The sequence below is a fragment of the Amphiura filiformis genome, chromosome 6, assembly GCF_039555335.1.
Source record: "Amphiura filiformis chromosome 6, Afil_fr2py, whole genome shotgun sequence".
Classification (NCBI taxonomy): domain Eukaryota; kingdom Metazoa; phylum Echinodermata; class Ophiuroidea; order Amphilepidida; family Amphiuridae; genus Amphiura; species Amphiura filiformis.
This window is the reverse complement of record NC_092633.1, coordinates 34,303,740-34,328,918: the sequence shown is the minus strand read 5'-3', so window position 1 is coordinate 34,328,918 and position 25,179 is coordinate 34,303,740. Positions and strand designations below refer to the sequence as shown.

The 25,179-nt window shown below is 38.2% G+C and overlaps 1 protein-coding gene across 1 annotated transcript; it reads right to left on the bottom strand.

Annotated features, from left to right (window-relative positions):
• Positions 1 to 5,885: 5,885 nt before the first annotated feature.
• On the bottom strand, positions 5,886 to 11,308 carry LOC140154481 (uncharacterized). Its single transcript, XM_072177049.1, has one exon. It carries the CDS (start codon positions 11,306 to 11,308, stop codon positions 6,350 to 6,352), a length of 4,959 nt encoding a protein of 1,652 aa, XP_072033150.1. The 3' UTR covers positions 5,886 to 6,349.
• Between the last annotated feature and the right edge of the window lie 13,871 nt (positions 11,309 to 25,179).

Sequence of the window (25,179 nt, the reverse complement as noted above, 5' to 3'; positions counted from 1 at the left end):
GACAATTGCGCGCGGATTTTGGACAAATAAGGCATACCAGTGTAATTAATGTTGGTTTATAGGCCTACTAGAAGTTGAATGTCGGTCTTAAAATGTTCTTTCAATTGATTTTGTGCTGAAATGCGGGCGAAGCGCGCGAAAATTTCAAGTGCCCGGACTTTAATCGCTTGGAGGTGCGCATGCAGAAGTCGATGCTGAATTGGTCAATTTGGCGCCCCCTAAGGGTGGCGCCCGGGGCACGTTGCACCCCCCTCCCTAGTTACGCCACTGCCTAAGCCTATGCAAAAGTGATAATAGGAGCGGTCATTCATCTACTTTTTGACGGTGGCCATTGCGAGCGAGTTTCGACAAATCCTGAATTTTCAGGGGAGGGCGCACTGTCATATCAGTGGCAGGCCCAGGGGGCAGGCCCTTTAGCTGCGTAGCATAGGCGTAGATCCCGGGGGGATAAATCCCCCCCCCCCAATATTTTGCCACTGGAGGGGTGGTCCATACAATCATCCCCCCCCCCCCAATGTTGACGTCTGTATGTGGGTCAGTCTGACCAAATTAACCTCATATTTGGCCATTTTAGCCCCCAAAGTGCAATTTTTTTCTCGCTACGCGCGAATTTATTCCATTTTGCACAATATTTCATCAGTTGAGCTTCAAAATAGCAAAAATTTGCGTGCTGGATCGCTATACTTCAAGAATTCCATCCCCCCCCAATGATGTCAAAAGAAATCTACGCCACTGCTGCGTAGTCAGCCTTTTAGTGGTGGGGTGGCGCAAAGCTAACTTCATTTCCCCATTTGTCCCGTTTTTAGTCATTTTAAGGACATTTTACTCTTTCTGCCCCCATTTTACCCCTGAAAATTTCTCGGGGAAAACGTTTTGCCTACTCGCCCAATGACCATTTTGCAACCTCATACAATGTCACAAAGGCCGCATATTTCATCGGTAGATGTGACATTTAAGACAGAAACATCACTAGGGTTAGGTTTAGAGGTCGTTTGTCATATTTCCATACCATATTTCACACTGGTATCGGTCCAAGTTCTAATTAAGGGGCATAGCATGTGAATGTTTTTTGGTGGTTTTTTTTAAGTTTAGGCCTAATTGTATGTATGGTCAAAAATAAAATGCCCATAGGTGATCAATTGAGCCAATTCTTTTCTTTTTTTTCTGTCGTATATGTACTGATCAGTTCAATCTTGGCATTTCAAAACGTGAACAAGGTTTGTCAAATTTGAAAAGCCAAATTTTTTAAAACCTGGTTTATCAAGTCGAGCCCGACATTTAAACGCTTTCTGGCAACCTTTTGCGAATAATGTCGAAAACGTTACGTTTGCTGGGTAGCGTCTTTTCGAATCGATAAATAAAGTTTGGCAAACCAGGTTTATCACATTTAAAAAGTTATACCGTAAAACCCCGTCTACAAGGATATACCTAAGAAACGCCCTCAATAAAATTGGTTGCTTTTTGTATTTGGAGTTTGAGCAAATATATACTGGCACTGGGTGGCTATGCATTCCATCTAAGTATGTTGTAACACCAATCAATTGTATTGACATAATAACGACTGTTTCGTATATCAGGATCGTATAGCTCAATTGATAGAGCGTCAGACTTTGGAACTGAAGATGCTGAAGAGAGCATGGTCCGGGCACCGGTTCCGTTTTTTCATTCTCGTTTAATTTTAACTTTTTGACATGTTCCTTTTATCTTTCTTCAAATCTACCTTTCTACTTTTAATTTTAGGTGTGGATTTTTTTTTTTTTTTTTTAGTTTTTTTTTTTTTATAGTTTTTTTTTAGTAATTTTGTGGTTTTATAGAAACTAGTAAAAGCATTTATTCTAAATAATAGCGAAACCCACGGTTAGACAGATGTGTTGTAACTACTTGTCTGTCCTCGTCTTTGCAATAAAAACCTATGTTGCACCTTTGTGCCATCCCAATTCTTGAGGAATGGTAGGTAGGGTGCGTTTTTGGTTTAAGCACGATTTTGTTTCTACTTGAAATGAAATCAAAATAAATATTGTTCTGTTGCCACAATTGCAGTTTTTTCAATAAAAAAATAGATGAGGAATAATAATTATTCCATATTTGAATCTATTGTCCCATCAAGAATAGAGTGTCTTCAAAAACTTCAATCAATTCATCTGACAAAGGAAACTATTCTGGTCATTCAATTTTGTTTCGCTTGCACCTGTTATATCACAGGCGTTGGTAGAGAAGGCACACTTCTCTTGTCTTCACCGAAGTAGTGATGTAAACACTAACATGATTAATTACCATAGCTAGCAATGGACATACACTATTTTTGTTCCACTTGAACCCATACTCATAGGCTATTCGCTGTCGATGTGACGTAATTAATCGGATTAACTACCATAGCAATTGATGAATACAATTTCGAATATATAGCCCTGCACGTCATCGTTCACGTGGCACCTATGCATTGAACCATAGTTGTCAAAGAAATGCTAATCACTCGCCATGTAAGATTAGTATTTATGAAAAGAGTGGTATTCAATCTATGTTTGGTGACATACGCGGGTGATTAGTGCAATCTGCTTGATGGTAGTTATTGCGATTATTACGTCACTTCGACAGCAAATTGTAGTATAGACGAATCCAACAAGCCAAGTGATGGTCAAAATTTATTCGGCCATTATACGCTGGTGAAGTTACGTAATTAATCGGATTAATTACCATAGCAATAGGTGAAAACAATTTTGAACATATCGCGCTGCGCTACAAGCAGGTTATACTCATCACCTGTACTGTGTATGTCTGCAATCATAGATTGAATACAATACTAGTCTTTTCAAAGATACTAATCTTACAGGTGCAGCATGATATGGTTCAATGAAGAGGTACCGCCTGAACGTATCAGTGCATAACGCGGTATATTCAAAAATTGTTTTCACCTATTGCTATGGTAGTTAATCCGATTATTACGTAACTTCGCCAGCGTATTGAAATAAAACAGGAGGATGTGAGATCATAAGGGCAATGTCGGGGATTATAGGTCACAATCGATGTGGAGAGATGAGAGGTCCGACCAACAGCCATAGCGAATGGTTCATGTTCAACTAATTCCAGCGGACGGTCTGTGGCTAGTAAGGAATCGTCTTTCACCACATGCGCAGATCTGTCTCGTCAGGAAGATATTTAATATCCTAAATTTATAATAGGCCTATGCCTACCAGTTCCATCGTATAACCGATCTGCTAGAGAATATTTGTTACCATGTTTAATAAATTCGTATTTATCGTATAATAAAATGTAGCCAAATGTATATTATGTGTCACACGGTTTTCTGCTGAACCACTAGCAGGCTATGTTACCACATCTATGACAATGACAAAGGTGAATTTTGATGATTTTTACGATCGTCCGGATGAGCAAATCACTGAATGGGTCTTTAGTTCCCTCCTCTCCTTATCCTGCCAATATTATATGAATCAAAGAAAAATAAAGAAAAAATAAAATTAAACAAGAAAAAAAGACAAACAAAAGAAACAATAAAAGAAAAACAATAGAACAAATTAAACTAAATATGAAAAAAAAAATGATCACGAAAGGAGTCTTTAGAAAATGCAAGAAAATATAAATGAAAAGTTTGAACTATATTTTGTTTATAAAAGTTTGTGTGACCGTGATGAGGCTCGAACTCACCATCTTCCGATCTAAAGAACCAAAGTCTTATGCCTTGCCAAGTGAGCTATGCTCGTGAGATGCGAAATAAAGATAAAATAATACATTGTATACCTGCTTGTGTCGGTAAATGATTTGCTCAAATTCCATAATGATATAATATTGTGGAGGGCGCTAGCGTGAAATATGCTATCATCACAGTCGCTACTATTCCTTGTAGACGGGTTTCTACGGTATCATAGGTTTCTCAAGTAACCTTGCCTCTGATTGGTCAATTACATATCTTCACTTTAACCACCAATCAGAATGGGAGCTATGCAAATAATTCACCCCAATTTCTAGCTTTGTGTGGTGAAATTATTCTAGCAATGTTGCCGATTGGTCCAATTGATAATGAAAACTTCTTTTGGCCAATCGGCATGTAGTTCTCATAAAGGGTCACCAAGGAAGTTTTCAGAAAGTTTGTTGATTTGATCGGGATTCTTGCGTGATCTCAATCACATAAAGTATGGTCAAAGAAGTTAACAAGAACTCAAGTTTCAAAACATAATTACCTTTTATTTTGTTTCAAGCAATACATCATATATTCTTTTTTCACATAATCATGGTTTAAAAATACTGAAAGCTACAATATTTTATATCAAGTGTTCTCAGCATATCAGTGTGTGTCTACAGATTTATGCATTTGCAGGATATAGTAATAGGCCTAAGGCCTACATGGTGGCCCCAAAAAGCGAGCCCTAAATTCTATAAATCTGTCGTTTACATGTTATTTCCCCATTTATTACGTATTGTAACCACAAGACCAGGACTCATTTGATGAAATAAATTAGTACTTTTAAAATTAATGTAATTCCCGAGGCAAGATCACTTAAGTGATTTTACACTACTACAGATAATGAAAAAAAACAGATCTTTGCTTAAAATACAAGTTTAGATAGCACAATATACTTAGGGGACACATTTGAAATTAAAAACAAACAGTTTGTATGCACGAACTTATCTTTTGTTATTTTTTTGTCATACAGTTATTTAGGCCTAAAAAAATTGTATTGCCCTTTTCAATCGAATCAAAATTCTGAAAAAATAGCATTGCATTTGTTTGGGTTTTTTTTTGGTTTTTGTAAGGTTATTTTTATCCATATTTTAATTTTCATACATTTGCTACAATATTGTCAACATGTTTTGCCTGTTCGTAATTCCTACTGACAACTCTGATATGTTCAAAAAAAAACAAGCCTGACAAACCTTAATTTTTATCATTGTGGTGAAATATTACGACAAAAAAATATAAACTTTTTAGGCCTTATCATTAGATTCTGGTTTCATGATACAACTGTTATTTTAAGTACCTGGTACACTGTATAAGAAACTTCACACACAAATCAGTGGCGTACCGTGGCCGCCCCAACCCCGGGGGGCTGAAGGAAATTCAATTTTGCCGCCCCTTCCTCAACAGCACAAAAAGGTTGACCCAATTTTATTCTCGGTCGTTTGAAAAAGTGAAGAGCAAAAAAAAAAAAAAAAAGAAAGGGTTTCAGGCGCTAGCGCCCTAAAAGCAGCACATTTTGATGTATAGTACCATTTTTTCACAATTTTTTATGCTTTGTCAAATTTTTCCGCCCTTTTTTATTTCCTAATTCTTTTTGCCGCCCCTTCATTTTGGCTGCCCCCTGCTTTTACCCCGGGGGGCTGGCGCCCCCAAAAAATATGCGCATGCAAATGCAGAAGTCTTTTACTAGGCTTGTAGCCCAGATTTGTAATACAAACTTATTTTAGGCCTTAACATCAAATTCTTGTTTAAGTACCTGGTACACTGTATATGAAACTTCATACAAAAATGCAGTCTTTTACTAAGCTTGTACAGCCCAGATTTGTTTTTGGGTGCAAGATTGAACATTTAAAAAAGCCTTAAAATCATCAAAACAAATGTACACTTATCTCCCCCTCCTCCCCTTCCTGGTTACCGCATTCTGTCTCTAATTAACACATTATGACATCTTTAAAGTGTGAAATATGGACATTTTACTCATTCCTTTCTTGAAATTTGTGCACAAATTACTTTTCAGACACTTCTAATAAAACTGAAACATGTCTTAATCACATAATAAGCTTGCCAATTGAGATTTTAAATATTGCATTCCCTGAGCTGCAGATCCAAGCCCCCCCACTTGTATTTGCTTTTTTTTATTGACCATGTAAAAAGGTACTTTTGCATGAGTACATTATTTACATATCATGTAGGGTGTGAAAAATCTGAAAAAAGGTATGCTTGACAGGCCCGCAAACAAGAAACATCAAAAAGCACATCATTTAGGTGTCAAAAATAGAAAAAATTTCTATTTGAAATGACTTCCAACATAAAGCATCAAATAATTGCAAAATAATGACAATTCTCCCGCTGTTTTAGGGTAGTAATATAATATGTTTAGGGTACTATTATGGAAGCCTTGGAAAAATACTTTTTAAGGGTCCGTTATGAACGTTTATGCATGAGTATGATATTCACCTCAGAACACAAGTGCCCCCCCACACACACACACATCTGCAGATCTCTTGATTTGTGGAACATGGTAAAAGTACCAAAATGAAAGGTTTTCATTGTAACTTCATATGTTCACCAATATCTCCAGAATTACAAGACCTGCTGAACCAAGACTATTATGATACTGATGTTGCATTAAATCACATCAGTAGGGTGACCCTTTCATTTTTGTTTCTCTTTAAAGTGCCTTGGTATATGCTGTGTCACATGATGCCGACGGTTAAACCTCATATCGCAATGCGGACACTTGAATGGCTTTTCTCCTGTGTGAATTCTAACATGATTATTTAAGAACGTTGAATTTGTGAACCCTTTCCCGCAGGTAAAGCAAACATGCTTTCTCCCCTCGTGTTCATCTTGTACATGATTCTGCCATTTAGTGCGGGATTTGAACACTTCACTGCAGTAGTTACAGTTGTATATATTCTCACCTCTATGATGTTTCTCGTGCCATTTCAAATGTCTAAGTGTCTTCAATCCCAAGCCACAGTACATACACTGGAATGGCCTGGCATCGCTATGAGTATGCAAGATATGTTCTTTCAGATTAGCTTCATAATGGAATGCCTTACCACATGTCGGGCAGATCACATCCTTTTCTTTGGTATGTAAGCGTTCATGCCCTCTCCATGAAACTTTGGTGCAGAACTTTTTGCCACAGAAGGAACAGATCAAATATTCACCTGTGTGCGTGGTAATTTCATGGGCTTCCAATTTGGTCTTTGTCTTGAAACATTCCGTGCAGCTTCTGCAGCGGAAGAAATTTGGTTTACACTCGGTTTGATGACTATCTCTTTTCTCTTTGGAATAAAACCTCCTGTAGCAACTTTTACAGTTATATTTCTGCGGCTGAAAATGACTTCTTTCGTGATTTCTGGCGGTGTTTTTATGTTTGTATTTCTTGCCACATATGCGACAGTCAAATGCATCTGCAACTCCACTCTGATCTGCATTCTGGGTCAGATGTCCTTGAATGTGTTCTGTGAACTTGTCTTCCGTCTCAAAATCACTATTGCAATAATGGCAACAATATTTCTTTTGTTCATCATCATGTTGCAGTGTTTCTAGTCCTTCTGTTTTGCTTTCAGTTTTATCATCTGACTGATTGTCAAGGCTCCGGGAGTGTGAGCTTTCGTGGATGATTTTTTCTTCCTCTTGTTTGAATTTCATATGACAAAAACTACAATTGAAAAACGTACCCGATTCACATGTTTTACTATGTTTATTCAATTCATCCTGTGTTTGGCAAGTGAATCCACATATACTACATGCATGCTGCATTCCATTCTCATGTTGCTTTGTTATATGTGATTGCATCTTATACTTGAATCTAAACGACTCTGGGCAATGTGGACATGCAAATTTCTGGTAGTTTCTATGCCTTTTCATGTGTTTCCGCAGCTGCGATGTAGCTATAAAACGCCGGCTGCAGAACCTACACTTGTGCATTCTAGATTTGGCATGCATTTTGGAAATGTGCTGCTGCATCTCTACTTTAGACAAACAGTAAACAAAGCACAGTTTACAGCGCACTCCTTTTTCCATGTCAACATCCTTCCGGTGTTTCTCAACCATATGCTGCTTAAATCCCTCCTTTTTCTGACAGAACAACTTGCAAAAACCACACTGAAAACCATACTTGGGATGAATCTGCTTAACATGTCCTTTGAGATGATCGTTTCGTTTAAAAGATAGACCACATAATTGACACGCAAAAGGTCTGTTTTCCATTTTACTTTCTGACTTAGCATGGAGTTCTTTGTGCTGCTTTAACAATCTGAATTGTATAAATGTTCTACCGCACTCCTTACACGTATGGGATGCCTCATGATCTACGAGTGCTGCTTCAGATTGCAAAAAGAAACGACAGAACTTGCATTTGAATCCGTCGAAGAGATGCACACGTTTCAAATGCGATGATAAATGTGTGTTTCTCTTGAAAGCCCATCGGCAAAGGTTGCACTGATATCTCCTCTCCTCGTTGTCTTCTTCTACTTTCTTTTTTAGATGCAGCTCTTCTTTGTGGCTCTCTGCATGTTTCACTGCTTTGGACACTATCAGGAATTTCTTGTCGCAGATCTTGCAAAAATGCAAGGCTTGGTGTTCTTGACAGTCAGCCTCTTTGACAAATTCCTTTCTACAGGTGATACATTTAAATGTCTCATATAAGGAATGTTTTTCTTTCATGTGGGGCATAAGTGAGGTCACTCTCATGTTAACTTGACAAATGTGACAGTCAACCCTGGCGACTTCCGTTGATGACACTTTTCCACTTTCAGCACTCTGTTCTTCAGATTTTCCTTGACAATGAAATTGCATGTGTTTTTCCTTTAGTTTCAGATTGACAAATTTTGAGCCACAGATGGAGCAGTTATGAGATGCTTCATGCTCGGCTAGAAGTTCTTCAGTTGCACAATAACGACGACATAATGAACATTTATACCCATCTATACCATGCACTCGTTTCATGTGCATCAACAAATCGTAGTTTTTCTTGAACCCAAATGCACAGATATGGCATTTGAAAGGCCTGACTTCTGTATGTTGGGACTTGTGCCTCTCCAAACCTCTTGTGGTTTGAAATATTTTATGACACACATCGCATTCATTTTGTGTGTTCGAAGGAGACTGTGGTTGGACTGTCTTATCTTGTGTTACGTAATACTTCTCAGACGCACCAGGCTTTGTAAGGTCTTCTTCCTTAACATCGTAAGCATGAATCCTTTTGTGCGCTTCAATTTGTGCCAAAGTTCTGATAAACATGCCACATATGGAACATGCATGCTTAGCTTCATGTTCAGTCAAGTAGGCATATGATGGACAGAAAGCTTTACACATGCTGCATTTGAATCCATCGACACCGTGAACATTTTTCATATGATCACGCAAGTTGGCGTTTCTCCTAAAAACTGATGCACATAACGTACAAGCAAATTGTCGATTACCAACATGTTGGCCATCGGCATCATTTTCATGAATCTTTTTGTGCACTTCAATTTGTGACAAATTTCTGACAGTAATGCCACATATGGAACACGCATGCTTAGCTTCATGTTCAGCCAAATGAGCTGACGATGGACAGAAAGCTCTACACATGCTACATTTGAAACCATCCACACCGTGAACATTTTTCATATGTTCACGTAAGTTAGTGTTTCTCCTAAAAGTTGATGAACATATCGTACATGCAAATGGTCGATCACTAGCATGTTGGTCAGTGTGCCACTTAAGACCTTCCTGAGTTTTAAAAACCTGATGACAAATTTTACATTTGTACCCGGATATAGGGGTTGTTTGTTCTTGTCCACATGCTTCTTGGTTCTCTTGCAATGTCACACTAGGTTTGGTTTCACCTTCATCACTACTGACCATAACATTGTTATCTGCTAAGGTCATCCGACTTTGATATTCAGGATCTTGAACTGACTGTGTCGTCTCGCCGAGTTGGTCTAAAGATTTTACAGCAATATTTTCATCCACAACATCCTGTTCAATTGGCATGTCTTTACTAACTCCGAAGGGTTTACTCTCAATAGTTTCATCTCCACAGAAGCTTGAAGATGGACTTGGATTTTCCATCATTTCAGAACACCCTTGTTCTTGACCACTTAATTGTGTAATCATGTTTCTAGTGCGGTTTTCCTCCATCGCTCTTAACTCATCCAGGCATGACGCAACATGTTTCTTAACCAAATACAAAGCTGCAAAAACTCTTCCACATCTTAGGCATGCATGTTGTGCTTCATGCATTCGTAACTCTTCTTCAGTCATACAGAATCTCTTACACAAACTACACTTCATACCGTCCATAGCATGAACTGATTTCACATGGCTCTTTAGATGACTGTTTTTCTTGAACGCTATGGAACAAAGAATGCATCGGTATGGTCTACTTTCAATATGGCTTTCTTGGTGAACTTGTAAAACTTTAGAAGAAGGAAATGATTCATAGCAAATTTTACATTCCACACAGCCTATTTGTTTAACATTCTTGGCTATCTCACTATCATAGTTGCTCACAGATGTAGTCAGTGTTACAGGAACCACCTGTCTGGTTGATGGAGGATTGCTTTCTAAATCTAATTCTTGGCCAGATTCCTTGTTCCTTGTACCAAGATTATTAGAGACAGATAAATGATTATCATCTTTGTAGTCCATTTGCATTTGTTGCTCTATACCCATATCTACACTTCCCCCTTCTGCATATTTTTCCTTATTAATTATTATATCAACTTCATCTAGCTCTGTATCTACACAATTGAAATCCCCCATACTTCTATATGTACCTATTTTATTCTTAAATAATTGCCCTGAGATTTTCATACCAACTTTTCTTTGGTCATTGTCTTCCTGAATATTGATCACAGATGTACTAGATGTACTACTACCTCTTGTTTGAACTTCAGGTTCAGTTTTGACTGAACCAATTTCATCCTGATCTTTGGTATTGTTCTTGGGTTTCTGTTCCTCAAAATTGTGTGCATGCAATTCAGGCATACTACTTTCACACAGTGGCTCATCACCAAAACTTTCAAAAGTGACAGTTTGAGGTGTCCCTAACATTTCAATAGCGGAATGCTCAGATACATTGCTAATATTATCGTCGTCAGCTTCTGAAACAGCTTGATTACCTCCATGTTGAAGTTTATTGATGTGTGCTAAGATAGCTTCTTTCTTACATACATCTTCATGCTCATCTCTGCTTGTATTAGCAGTAAATTTCTTTGGGCAGAAGCTGCACCTATAAGACAAAAATTCTGCATGACTCAGTTCATGGAATTCTTGTGCTTCTGGAGATGAGAATGTCTCTGTACAGTACTTACAGCAGAATTTTCTTGCATGAGAAAAGGGCAAAGGAGCAACTTTCTCTATGCCGCATGTACTTCCTAAGTGTTCAGAGGACCTACTTATTGAAGACTCAGAAGTCCCTATACAGGATTTAGAAGCAGATGCCACTTCAACTTTAACCGTATTGTTTTTCGATGATATAGCTGTCTGTGTTGTGTCTGTAAGCTGAGACCTATCTATAATCGGGATATCAAAGAAGCCACTTGGTTCTGTTTTGATGACTACAGGACGAGATGGCCCAGATTCATGCTGCAATCCGGCTGATCTAGACATTCTCAAGATCTTTTCCTTATCTTTCTGAAAAAAAGATATTGAAATGAAATAATTGGTCAAAATATATATTTATAACGGTTGTTTCATGAAGTCTGTCAACATAATTTGTAAACACATTCCATTCACTGGCATTGGGGATTTGTGGACATGAATGCAATGAAACATTGAAACAAATACATTATATCTGACATCAATACACTTTATATTTACCAAGGATTGAAAAGGGCACCTGTCTCACAAAACTTCTTTAATATCTCAAGATTCCAAACTGATACAGGTGAGATCATGGCTGAAACAGATAAGCCACTAGCCAGGTATAAACAAAATCACACAGACACCCTTTATACATCCCCCATACAAACAGACACAAACATCATCCCCCCTCCCTGTATGCTCACATTACATTTCTTACAACTTACACTGATCCAATATCAAACTAATGGTAGTTATTTGTTTCTAGACACGGCTGCTTCTTGTTCATACACTGAAATAGAATGGAAAGAGAGTGGGTAGGATTTTTAAAATAAGTAAGTGACAATCAACAATTTTCTGTACAAAATATTTTACCTAACTGCTCCACTAAACAATCATAAACAGGTCAATTCAGCTATTCCATTTAAAATCCACACTCCCACTGTGGAAGATTTTGGAAAAAGCTTCCATCCTGAATCTTCCACAGAGGGAGGGTGAGTTTCAAATGGACCTGCCTAATGTGCTCATTCCATTTGAAATGCATAGTCCCACTGTGGGAGATATTTCCAAAATCTTCCACAGGGGTAGTGTGGATTTTAAATGGAATAGCCCATTTGATAATATCTCATGTCTAGAATTTGGAGTTTACATCTTACATTACAAAACTAAAATTATTTTTACACTGACATGACAGTTTTGTATGTCATGGATGGCATCCATCTTCAGAGTTGAGCAGTTTTACACTCTGAAGGAGTAGGTCGATCATCCACGACATATAAAACTATCAGGTCAGTGTCAAAATATATTAAGATGAAAACTCCAAATTATAATAATCAACAAACCTGATGAATCTCTTCATGAATTTAAGAAGTAACTATGGACATCTCATGTCTGTTTTATAAAACAGCAAAAAAACTTGCTCTGTAAGTGTAAATTGTTATCCCAGCTTTGACTGCTTGTATATTACAGCATTATTAACCAAGAAGTCTGAATACATCAACGTCACTGGCGTGATAATAAAAGTATGTATACTTATTACTTTCATCCTATTTTCATTCTGAGTGTCAGATTTTACATTATCACATGATATGTGTCAGTGTCAAATTGCTTATGTTGCGGGAACTATAGAATGAAAGAAAAAATTTACTTCTGACCTACCTGGTTTCATTGGGTGACATGTTGTACAGCAATCCACCATCTGATTAGAAACATCATTGTGGAGACATCATATCCATAGTGTTGCACTACAAAACAGAGTAACATGTTACATGACATGACCATCAATTGAAAGATTAAAATCAAAGCTACAAAATATGCTAAATAAAAGCATGTACTGCTGCTTTTATGAAATATTAATTTACCAATCTGGATATGAAATAAAACTTAGCAGAGATTGAATTTTAAGGTGCGCAAGTGCGATCGCACGCCATTGCCATCCTAAACTTCTTACAGAATGCAATTTAATAGCACACCTGACAAACTGCCTTGACATTTCTAGAAATGTGATTTGTAGCACAAATCTCAATCTCTGAACAAGTCTATTTCATATTGTATATTTATTTTTGCATGTACATGTAGTTTGTTTTTGTTTCTTTCCTGTACAAGTATTTTAATGCACATTTCAGATATTTCTTTCAAACTCTCCCTTCCTCCCAGAAAGTGAAAGGAAATTTTAACTCTTGATCTCAATGCAATACTTGTTGAGAACAAGCTTTAGTTCAAATCTTTCCGTCATATGGATTCCCAATACAGATGTGGTATGGCCCATTTCACGGTTAGGCGCCACTTTTTGATTTTCAACATATCTGGCCTGGTGTGTAAAAAATAATGGGGTTACAGAATTGACTGTTGGTGATTTTTCATTGTCTCTGTATGGCCTACCTCCACTAGCTTAATCGGCCTTTCTGCTTTTATCTTTCAGGGCGTACAGGGGTAAGAAGTGGTCAAAAACCACATTTTACTACCAACCTGGAAACAGACATTTATTTTCCAATGCTGCCATTTTTAACTATGTTGAGCCTACCAGCTGCTTTTGTTGTTTTTATGTAGTGAACAAGTTGCACTATACGGCCATACATGAACAAAGTTGTAGTTGTCAGTTAAACTAGCATGAGAACCATTTAAATTTCTGAATTCGGATGTGACATTTTCCGTTCACATCTATGTACCATATTCAATGTGGAATAGATCAACTAATACTTTACAAGAATGGCAAACTAGTGTGTTTTAGTAAAGTTCAGAGTCTTGTTACTATTTGTTGAACAAATTACACTTGTTGCTCTTAATATGTAGATACAGCGATATTTTGAATTTTTGCCAACAAATTCCGTTCAGTTTTGTCACATCCGATTAATTTTCCAAATAGTATAATTTATTAACAAATAAGTGGTAGAATTTTTTCTTTTTGATTTTAAAAAATCTCCTGCTATGAGCTATCTAATGACACCATTTAATGAAAACTCCTTCATCAACTTAGCTTACAGATGTCATTTCAAAGTTTCCGTTCACATGTGTCACATCCATGGTACCTGTCACATCCAAAATAGTTTCTTCAAAGAACTAAGACAGGAATGGGACTAGGATGCCAGTTTGAAGTTTTTTCATTACAGGTTTGTGGGGGATCAAAAGGCACAACAAATCTTTAATTCAGTATGCCTTCTTTAATTGTGACAGGGGACTCAAAAAGCTTCAATTTCCGTTCACATGTCACATCCTCAAAATTAGTAGTTTTTAGGTCAAAATACTTAAACAACATGATATTTTACTTTCTAAAATAGGTTTATTATTTCATACATGTTGCATATGATTATTTCATGGCTTTGTTGATTGTCTTTAGGGGACAGTTTTGTATACAATTTACAGAAGTGGATGTGACATTTTCAATTGTGAACGGAATATTTCAGTATTATTAACATTTTGCTTGTCAAAAATATAAAGGGTCAGGAAAAACATTTTAGCATTGCTCAATTCAATAGAATCTAACAAAAGATATGTGTTATAAGTGCTTAAAGCTTATATTTTTGACAAGCAAACTGTTTGTAATAATGAAATATTCTGTTCACAATTGAAAATGTCACATCCACTTCTATAAATTGTAAACAATGTTTTAAAATGAACACTAACACAGGTTGATATGTTTCAATATATCCCATTTAATTTACTGGGGGTGTAAAAACTTGTTGAATCATTATTTTCTGAAATATACTCTGCTTTACAGTGTGTGGTTTCCGTTCACATTGACATCAGTCACATCCAAAATTGCACAAACATCAGAATGTTGAATTTGACCGGTGTTTTCAAACTGGCTGATATTAATTGTGAACATTACCCATATTATGACCTTCAAAGCTGTGAAATATCAGAGTCAGTCATTGATTATTAAAATTGTTGAGTAAACCTTTTCATGTCAATTTCCCTTTTTTACCACAAAAATTACATTTAAGTGGCCATAAATTTGGCATTACACAACAAAAGTTGCCCAAATTTGGTCAGAAGAGAGCCTATGACACACTTGTTTATTTTAAATATCTATTATATATGTATGGACAGTCAAAGTATAAATATTCACTACTCAATATTTATCAAATTTGTTTAAAAATTACATAACATGAGATAATAAATCATAATTTTCTTCAAGAAGTAGAGAGATTTAAGCTGGGAAATTATATTTTTATGAAAATTTGGTCTTATTTGGAAAAGAAAACCTTCATTAAATGAAATTTAATACATTTTGAAAATTTCGAGTTTTTTTCACCAAAAGTGGCGCCTAACCGTGAAATGGGCCGTATACACAATTACCGGTAGTACCACATGTATGAAAACGTTAAAACTAAACTAGTTGGATTTTGGTCAAAAAATGTTAGTCACCGGAATTCAATCAGGCTCTCTGTTGAATACTATATCATCCCAGTGTTGTAACAAGTCACTTGAGTCGAGTCTCAACTCCAGTCAAGTTAATAAAAGCTACCGTATTGTTTGTAATAAACGCTCCCCCTCTAATAAACGCCCCCTCCAATTTTTCTGTGAAAATTTGACAAAAATGCTAACATTTCCATGACATATCGTGTAGGTAAGCTTAAAAACTTGCATCAGTCATGTCAGTCACGATCGCAAAATTGAATGGACAAAACCTATTATGACTCAACTCCCATCCATTTTATTGCCTAATTATAGTAGAATTTCACTAATTCCATGCACTTACAGGTGTAATTTTGTTGTATTCCCACGAAAATATCATTTTCCGTGGGCGCCGCCATCATGTATAGTGTAAATCCCTCCTTTTAATAAGAGCACCATCGGGAAATTGAACACGATTTTTAAGCTTTTTTCACTGACAATTCACTTCCAATAAACGCCCCCCTTTTAGAAAAATGCAACTCCCCCCGGGGCGTTTAATACTTTATTACAAACAATACGGTATATACATTGTACATGTAGCATAAAATTCAATGCAATTCATGATGATGATGCAAACCATATCATCATCATCAATCATCATCATCCATAATATGCGCTATTACTTAGGTTTGCTAGGTGAATTCAAATTCGCCATCAAACTGCATCATTTTATATATCAAATTAAAGCCCTTGAGTAAACAAAGCCAAAACTGAAAACCGTTTTTCATAGCACTTTCCGTAGCAAAGTTACATCTTGTCAAAGATTGACTTTCATCAAAAAGATTCAGCTAGCAAAATTCCCCAAAACGGCATTTCGGGGTGTTTCTAGATCTTAGTCTCATTATGATAGCAGCTTTTTAATGGAACTGCTATCAAAATCCTCTAAAATTCCATGTGCGATTGTCTTATCACCATAAAAATCATATATTTGGGTCAAGTGAAGTATAGAAAACATATTTATGTAGGTTTCCTTCTTGCCAGTTGTTTTAAATTTCTATGTAAATATGCATTGACATTTTCGGCGAATTTGGCTGACTAGCAAATGTGTTAACTAAGGTTTGCCTAGTCCGAATAATCAGACCCAGAACAAAATATTAATTTCTGACATGATCGTGTACTGGGTCTGAACTGTTTCCATATATGAAATCTTGATGGCAAATTGGACAATAGAAGCACATGGTTCTACGAGACTAAAGTTGTTTTCTTTAAACTTCCGTGGTCGGGGTACGCGCTGGTGAATTGCGATCGCGTAAAAGTGACAAGGTCACCTACTACGCTACCGAACAGACAACCAATGGGTCAACCGACTTGTTGTCAAGTGCATTGATCAGCCAATCAGCGTGATTGCTTATTTTTTCTGTGTGTACGCTCGTAGACGCTTGGCGCACAGCTCGGACCACGGAAGTTTAAAGAAATTAACTTTACGTGACAGCTTTTTAATCCTAGGCTATTCATGTTACGTGAATCACGCTATTGTGGACCATCCTTCTGATACTTGAGTGTTTGGACAAGCGAAACGGTCTTTTGTCTACCTCTCTGTTTGTAAACAAACCAGGAGGTCGAAATCGTCCTCCTCGCCGAATACGAAAGTCAGCGTAATAGTACGGCACTAAGGTTTGCCGGGGGCCCTGGGATACCTAAATTATTACTATTGACATTTGCATCATTCACTCATAATCATACGTCATGTCATAGAGGCAAAATATGCATATTAGAATCTTTCTCCTTTGCAAATGTAACTCCTAAAAGTTCGATGAAAGCTAGGAATGTGTCTTTATTTCATTACATACCTTATCAAGTTGTATTTTTGGTTACTTTTACGACAGGAAATACTGACAAAGAACGCAAAACATCGATCTCATCCTGGTATATACAGCCCGTCGTACTTTTAACTAAGTTTCAACAGCTGGCGCTGTGACTGCGATTGTGAAACGCAGGTGGTGAAACACAGGCTGGTGAAACCTGAGACAAATATCAGCAATTCAGCATCAGGCCCTGTGAAAACATAGTCTACTGTAGTAGACTCCTTTCATTTAGCATCACTGTTTTCTGTCGTCCCCTCTCTGTTTATGCATGGGAAACGCCATCTTTCCTATTCTGATCCAACAGCATAGCTATTAATCTTTAACGTTGGTGGCTCACTACGAAAGCTGCAAGCCGAGACCCGGAGACTCCCTTCATTTAGCATCACTGTTTTCTGTCGTCCCCTCTGTTTATGCATGGGAAACGCCATCTTTCCTATTCTGATCCAACAGCATAGCTATTAATCTTTAACGTTGGTGGCTCACTACGAAAGCTGCAAGCCGAGACCCGGAGACTCCTTTCATTTAGCATCACTGTTTTCTGTCGTCCCCGCTCTGTTTATGCATGGGAAACGCCATCTTTCCTATTCTGATCCAACAGCATAGCTATTAATCTTTAACGTTGGTGGCTCACTACGAAAGCTGCAAGCCGAGACCCGGAGACTCCTTTCATTTAGCATCACTGTTTTCTGTCGTCCCCTCTCTGTTTATGCATGGGAAACGCCATCTTTCCTATTCTGATCCAACAGCATAGCTATTAATCTTTAACGTTGGTGGCTCACTACGAAAGCTGCAAGCCGAGACCCGGAGACTCCTTTCATTTAGCATCACTGTTTTCTGTCGTCCCTCTCTGTTTATGCATGGGAAACGCCATCTTTCCTATTCTGATCCAACAGCATAGCTATTAATCTTTAACGTTGGTGGCTCACTACGAAAGCTGCAAGCCGAGACCCGGAGACTCCTTTCATTTAGCATCACTGTTTTCTGTCGTCCCCTCTCTGTTTATGCATGGGAAACGCCATCTTTCCTATTCTGATCCAACAGCATAGCTATTAATCTTTAACGTTGGTGGCTCACTACGAAAGCTGCAAGCCGAGACCCGGAGACTCCTTTCATTTAGCATCACTGTTTTCTGTCGTCCCCTCTCTGTTTATGCATGGGAAACGCCATCTTTCCTATTCTGATCCAACAGCATAGCTATTAATCTTTAACGTTGGTGGCTCACTACGAAAGCTGCAAGCCGAGACCCGGAGACTCCTTTCATTTAGCATCACTGTTTTCTGTCGTCCCCTCTCTGTTTATGCATGGGAAACGCCATCTTTCCTATTCTGATCCAACAGCATAGCTATTAATCTTTAACGTTGGTGGCTCACTACGAAAGCTGCAAGCCGAGACCCGGAGACTCCTTTCATTTAGCATCACTGTTTTCTGTCGTCCCCTCTCTGTTTATGCATGGGAAACGCCACACACCGTCGACGTCCTATACGATAAATATAAATTTAACTACTCCGTTGGTGAGCGACGGGCGAGTGGTAGTGAGCGACAGGCGAGTGGTATTTCACTGAACGCAAGAAAAGGAGTTCTATCTGATTGGCTAGCAATCGATCGCTTAGGTCGCTCAGTAGTCAACTACAAACTCATGCATTCAATTCGATTGAAATCGATTATTCTATTATTGACGAAGATAAAGAGCGTGATAGTGTGTCAATAATGTACATTGTATTGCACCTGGTTTTACCAGCATTCCTTTATAAAATAATTTTCTCAAAGAGTTAAATATTATCAAAATTTTTACCCAGGATTTCAAATGTTTTACATCAAAATTGCAGTTAAACATATCCACAGCAAAATACCGGTCCTCACTAATTAGTACATTTAATTTCCAGTTAGTACATTTAAACGAAACCTGTGATTTACGCGACAACAAATAAAATTTTCTTACAATAGAAATATCATATGGGAGACTGATATGGTAGGCCGCAACCGCCACAACGTGGAGCTGCTACGCGTAGCTGACGTTTTGTTCCGTGGAGCCAAATTGACCAATCATGTTAGAGTTTTTCATTACTCGGAGGTAAAACTGACCAATCAAGTACGACTTACTCATTACGTGAAGCGAATTTAGTCATTAAGAATTTGCCAGACGAGCTTCACGTAGTTGCAAGATATCCTCGGTCACGATAGTTATGATTCAAAAAGTAATTTATGAAAAGTACGAACCGACTTATTATTAAGATGGACATGCACTCACAAGAAACTCATACAGTATTGTACACAACTATATAGCTAGGCAGAGTGGTGGTAAACCATGCACACAATTCTGCGATCTGCAGTGTATCGCCGGGACCTGATTTGTACATCTTGCGCGGCGTGGCCTGCGCCGAATTCGACCTTCAGCAAACCAGTTCGGATTTACTTTATATACTAGTAGTAGGCCATACATACTGTAGTTACGGTACTGCCCGTTTTCCTATACACAATACTCAGTGCGCTCACCATTGACGCGTGACCTAGTGTATGTTAGAAGTATTATGCCATTGCCTATATGACGACAAAAAATAAAAAATAACCAGTCAATATTTAAAGTATTCTCTGAAATTCTAGAAAATATAGTTTTGTAACATTTCCTAAATTTTTAGCTAATTTAGGTGTTTGGAAATATTGGTACTAGGAAGGATATGTAAACGACAGATAACACCAAAAAATATGAACAAATTATTTCTAAACCGTGTTAAGTCTGCAAACCATTATGCTTCTCATTTTCAAGAACGCTGGTTAACAATAAGCAGACTATTGTCTCATTTCGTAAACAAAAGCCCAGACAGTATTGTTACCTTGCGTTCGCTTTATAATCATTCACCCAACTGAAACTATAATACCAGCTCATTGTTCATTGCACAGGTAAAACATACACAAGTGCAGTGTGTATTTAACCAGAGAAGATCTGATGTAACATAGTTGAGCTGTTTTCATTGAGTGTTATCTTGGTTTAATAGCTTTTATAATGGGGTTTAAGTCCTTCAAAGGTCGTGGTGAATTCTACTGTAGACATGACTGCATCATGATTATTTTAAAGTCAACAACATTCAACAATATGATCACCGTGATAGTATGACAGTATCAGTACCGTGGGTGTCAGTGATCCTGGCCTGACACAGTAGACAAACAAACAAACACGCCACACACATGGCACATGCATGCAAGGTAACATTGACTATACACTAATCAAACAATGGTATTGATCCTGTACAACTGTTGGTGGTTTATTTACATTCGATTCATTTAAAATCCACATAGGCCTAGTAAACATTAATTTTGGCAAGAGTTTTCTCTCTCTGGAACGATGATGCATCAACTGGCTCCGCGTAATGAAAAGATCTAACATGATTGGTCAATTTAGCTCCGCGAAGCGAAAAGTAAGCTACGCGTAGCAGCTCCACGTTGTGGCGGTTACGGCCAGCCATATACTGATCATGCGAAAATCTTAAAACATAGAATAGAAACAGTGTGGCCGGCTCTCAAAATCTCAAATTGTATGCATAGCCTGAGTCGCACGGCCTATCTCGAACAAAATCACCATGCGTAGTTGTTGAAAAACGTGAGGATTTATCGTACTACAACGGCAGTTTTTAACACGAAGATATAGGGATGATGACGGTGTGCGCCATCTTTCCTATTCTGATCCAACAGCATAGCTATTAATCTTTAACGTTGGTGGCTCACTACGAAAGCTGCAAGCCGAGACCCGGAGACTCCTTTCATTTAGCATCACTGTTTTCTGTCGTCCCCTCTCTGTTTATGCATGGAAACGCCATCTTTCCTATTCTGATCCAACAGCATAGCTATTAATCTTTAACGTTGGTGGCTCACTACGAAAGCTGCAAGCCGAGACCCGGAAAAAGGAGTCTACTGACTTTCGATTTGACCTTCGACCCTCCCTATAGCTTTACCTGGGGCGAAATCTCAAAATTGAGATGAATGCGTAATGAAGCAAACTTCGTGTGGGGTTTCAAGCGCAACCAATGACAGACGAGCAATATATGAATAATTCATCATATGAATCGATGCATTTTGCTCATCATATGATCGATACTTGGGAGGGCAATCCCCGGGGCTATCGTACGCAAATTACCATTCAATGCAAATAATGATTTATGGAGAGAATGACGAGAGTGAAGATGAAGATTAGACGGAAAGTGTACAATTTATAATTACCGGTACGACCGGGCTGTTGTTGTGCACATATACATGTACACTTGAAGTGATACTTTTTTGAGGAAAATATACTGTTGAAAGTTTGCAAGAGTTTTTGCCCTGGGAGTTTTGGGTCATTAGCAAAGTAATTTTTATTGCCTGCATATCTGACTACGGGTCTGTTTTTCATTTTAATATGGCAGCTTCCTCGCCAAAAACTAAAAATGATGCAATAGACTAAGCCAGTAAAATCATCGGACTTCAATTCAAACCAGCGCAACACGAAGCTCTTTCACAATTTCTTCATGGGAAATACGTTTTCATAAGGGGGCTGACATTTTCTTCGGAGGGGGAGGGGGTCCCAAAAATACAGGGGGGATCATAGAATTTTCAGACCAAAAATAGGGGGGGGGGGTTATAAATTTTTAACACCCAAAATAGGGGGGTTATAGAATTATTAAGGGCAGGTGACTCAAAATTTTTGCGCGCTGCACGCGCATTCTTTCACTTCACAATAGAAATGTGCGTACAATCTATGCAAAATTTTTACGCGCTCCGTGTCGCGTAAATTTTACGATAAAAATTTTAACGCGCTCTGCCCACGTCCTTCACTCTTCAGGTTTTGATGCGCTCCGCGCCTTAGTTCCGTCAATGAATAATTTGTCTTTGTCTGTGTAGGTGGAAGGGGGGGTCATAAAAATTTTCGACCTAAGATGGGGGAGTCATAGAAAAATTTTGCCCGCGATAGGGGGGTCATAAAAAATGACTCCGGTCATCGACATATTTGGGACACCCCCCCCCTTCCGCAAAAAATGCCAGCCCCCTAAGCTTGCCAACGGGCTATGGAAAATCATCTATATATGAAGCAGCACCATTTTGTTAAGATTATATGGCATACTTTTGGGACCGCCATGAGTACGGTTACGGGTACGGGTCCCGAACCATGAGTACGGGTAAAGGTCCCAAGCCCTGGGTACGGATACAGGTCCCAGGTACGGGTATTGGTCCCAGTCCATGACGGGTACGGGTCCGAAGTCAAAATAGGGTATGAGTACGGCAGTGCGTGTACAGGTCCGGCTACGGCACGCAGTACGGGTACAGAAATTGGGACTCGAGTACGGGTATGGGTCCCAGTATGGGTACGGGCCATGGGAACGGGTATGGAAATTTGGACTTGAATGGGTCCAATTATGGGTATGAGTATAAACAAATGAATTAAACAAGTACAAAAAGAGATTAAATATTGGTGGTCATGGTGAATGTGGCATATTTTGGGATGCATGTGAAAAAACTATGTCTATGTATGGACACCCAGACTGTGCAATACTAATTTCAACATACTTTAGTATATTTAGCAGCTTTTGAGTCTGGACTCGACTCAAGTCCACTTTTACTGGACTCGGACTCGCTCGGAATTGAACATTAAAAGGCTCAGCTCAGCTCGGTCAAAAATACGACTCGGGCTTGAAGACGACCCCGTCCGATTCCAGTCTAATCAATCCATGTACAATGTGGAAAAATTATTTATCTTAAAACATCAATTGGAATTCAATTGATTGTCAATTTTCCAAGTACATTCATGCACATCTACACAATACACATTCAACAGATTGTCCATTAGCTTAATCATTATAATTATTATCATTAATTATGCACATCTAGATAATTACATCCATGTTTCTCAAATTTCTGTATGGTAAGGACCTCTGTATTCATTTTCTAGATGTACTAGCCCAAGCCTGGCACAAGAAGTACACTGTCAGCTCATGTGGCTGGCAGAAAATCTGTCACACCTGCCAGTCACATTATCATTAGGCTACATGTATGCAGCATACAATTTGTGGAGTGTATTTGAATGGGGAATATCAAAATGATTAATAAAAGCTAAAATAATGATATTTTAACATGATAACTTGAAATTCACCACAAAAGAAAAAAATCTTTAAATGTTTTCCCAGTTTGCCATGTCTTTTTCTGTATTGAACCACAGATTCTCAACAATCTGTGATTGAACAGTCATTGTGTGAATGAGACATGTACATGTAGCATACATGGGTGGCAGTTTGCAGTGTGCACAGGCTGTTTATACCTTAGATATGTGCGGCAGCATTCATGCCCACATTCATGTTCATTTTGTGTAGCAATGTCGTAAGTTGAAAAAACTTTGAAACTGTTTATTTGCTATGACTGGCAGCATGAACATGAGTCCAATCAGTCCATGTATTTTTGAACAACTTATGGTACGGACAAGCCTACCCTACGTCCCGGGCCAACGCCCCGCGAGTCACACCCGCCGTCCCAACCATCGAACCCCTCGATTAATCCCCTGCCGATGCATGTAAATCTTCCGCAAAATGATCTGGAAAATTTTACAGAGATTACTGCATCTACCATGAATATTAGCAATATTATTTTGTGTATCGATATGCTCTTTTGAACTCCAAATTCTAAGGGAGTAGACCGGGGAAGTGGGATACCTCCGGACATTATGTGCTGATTTCGCTGGCGTCATTCTCTTTTCTCGTACAATAATATGTTTGAAATAGTCGGGAAATAGTGTCAGCACACGGATTTTAATTAATAAATTCACTGTTCCACATTAGTCCATGCATTGAAAACATTGTTTGCTGAGCGTGGTGAAGTTGGCTCGAGATTAGAGATTAGAAATTAGACATTCGCAATTGAATAATTTAATACGTTTCATACAAAGTTTTTGAAATTCTTTATTTTGATGAATTTTGACCTAAAAACAACTCTATTGTATCGTTTAAGTTTTTTGACACTATTTTTGGACATTAAAAAAATTTGGCCAAATTATTCAAACATCTGGATCTTCGTTCTCTGACCAAATTTTGACATAAAAGCTTATGTATAGTTTAAGTCTTCTTCAGTCTTTTGACACCATTTTTGGGCATTCAAAAAATTTGGCCAAAATTGTGTATTTTCGTTATTTGGCCAAATATCTACCTCAAAACAACTTTTATGTATAGTATAAGTCTTCTATAAGTCTTCTACAGTTTTTTTATACTATTTTTTGACATCCGAAAATTTTATCTTGCTTATCTATTTTGAGTGTCCAAAATGGTGTCAAAATACTCCAGAAAACTTGATCGATACATAAAAGTGGTTATTAGGTCGAAATTTGCCCAAATAACGAAGTTCAAAAATTTTGAAATTTTTGGCTGAAATTTTTGAATGTCCAAAAATGGTGTCAAAATACTCCAGAAGACCTGATCGATACATAAAAGTGGTTTTTAGGTCAAAATTCGTCCAAATAACGAAGTTAAAAAATTGTCTAATCTCTAATCTCGAGCCAACTTCACTGTGCCGTTTGCTGATGTCTAGTAAATGAACAAATAAAGGCTCTGACATATCGGAAACTTCATCGCACTTTTTCAGCAAGGTTGCACTGCATGCAACCCGGGTATGCAGTGGCGTACATGTAGCTACATCGGGCCGGGCATAGCGCGCGGAGGGCCAATCGAAAAGCATGACTAGTACGGTATCATGTATCACGGTATATGGAAATGAAATTGTCAAAAAATGCCACACCCCTGGTGCCCCCGGGCTGGTGCACCCCACCCTCCCCAATCAGGGTCGGTACCGGTACTCCCCAAGATAGCTTGACCACGGGCCACTAGGTTGATACAAAATATTTTGTCATGTTTGTGAAAAGTTCTCAATATTTACATTTCACTTTTTTGTGGGGATTCCCCTCGCGCCGTAGAAAACCAGGCCGAGTATTAGGAGGATACATGTCGATATCGATTAATTATCGGAAAAGAT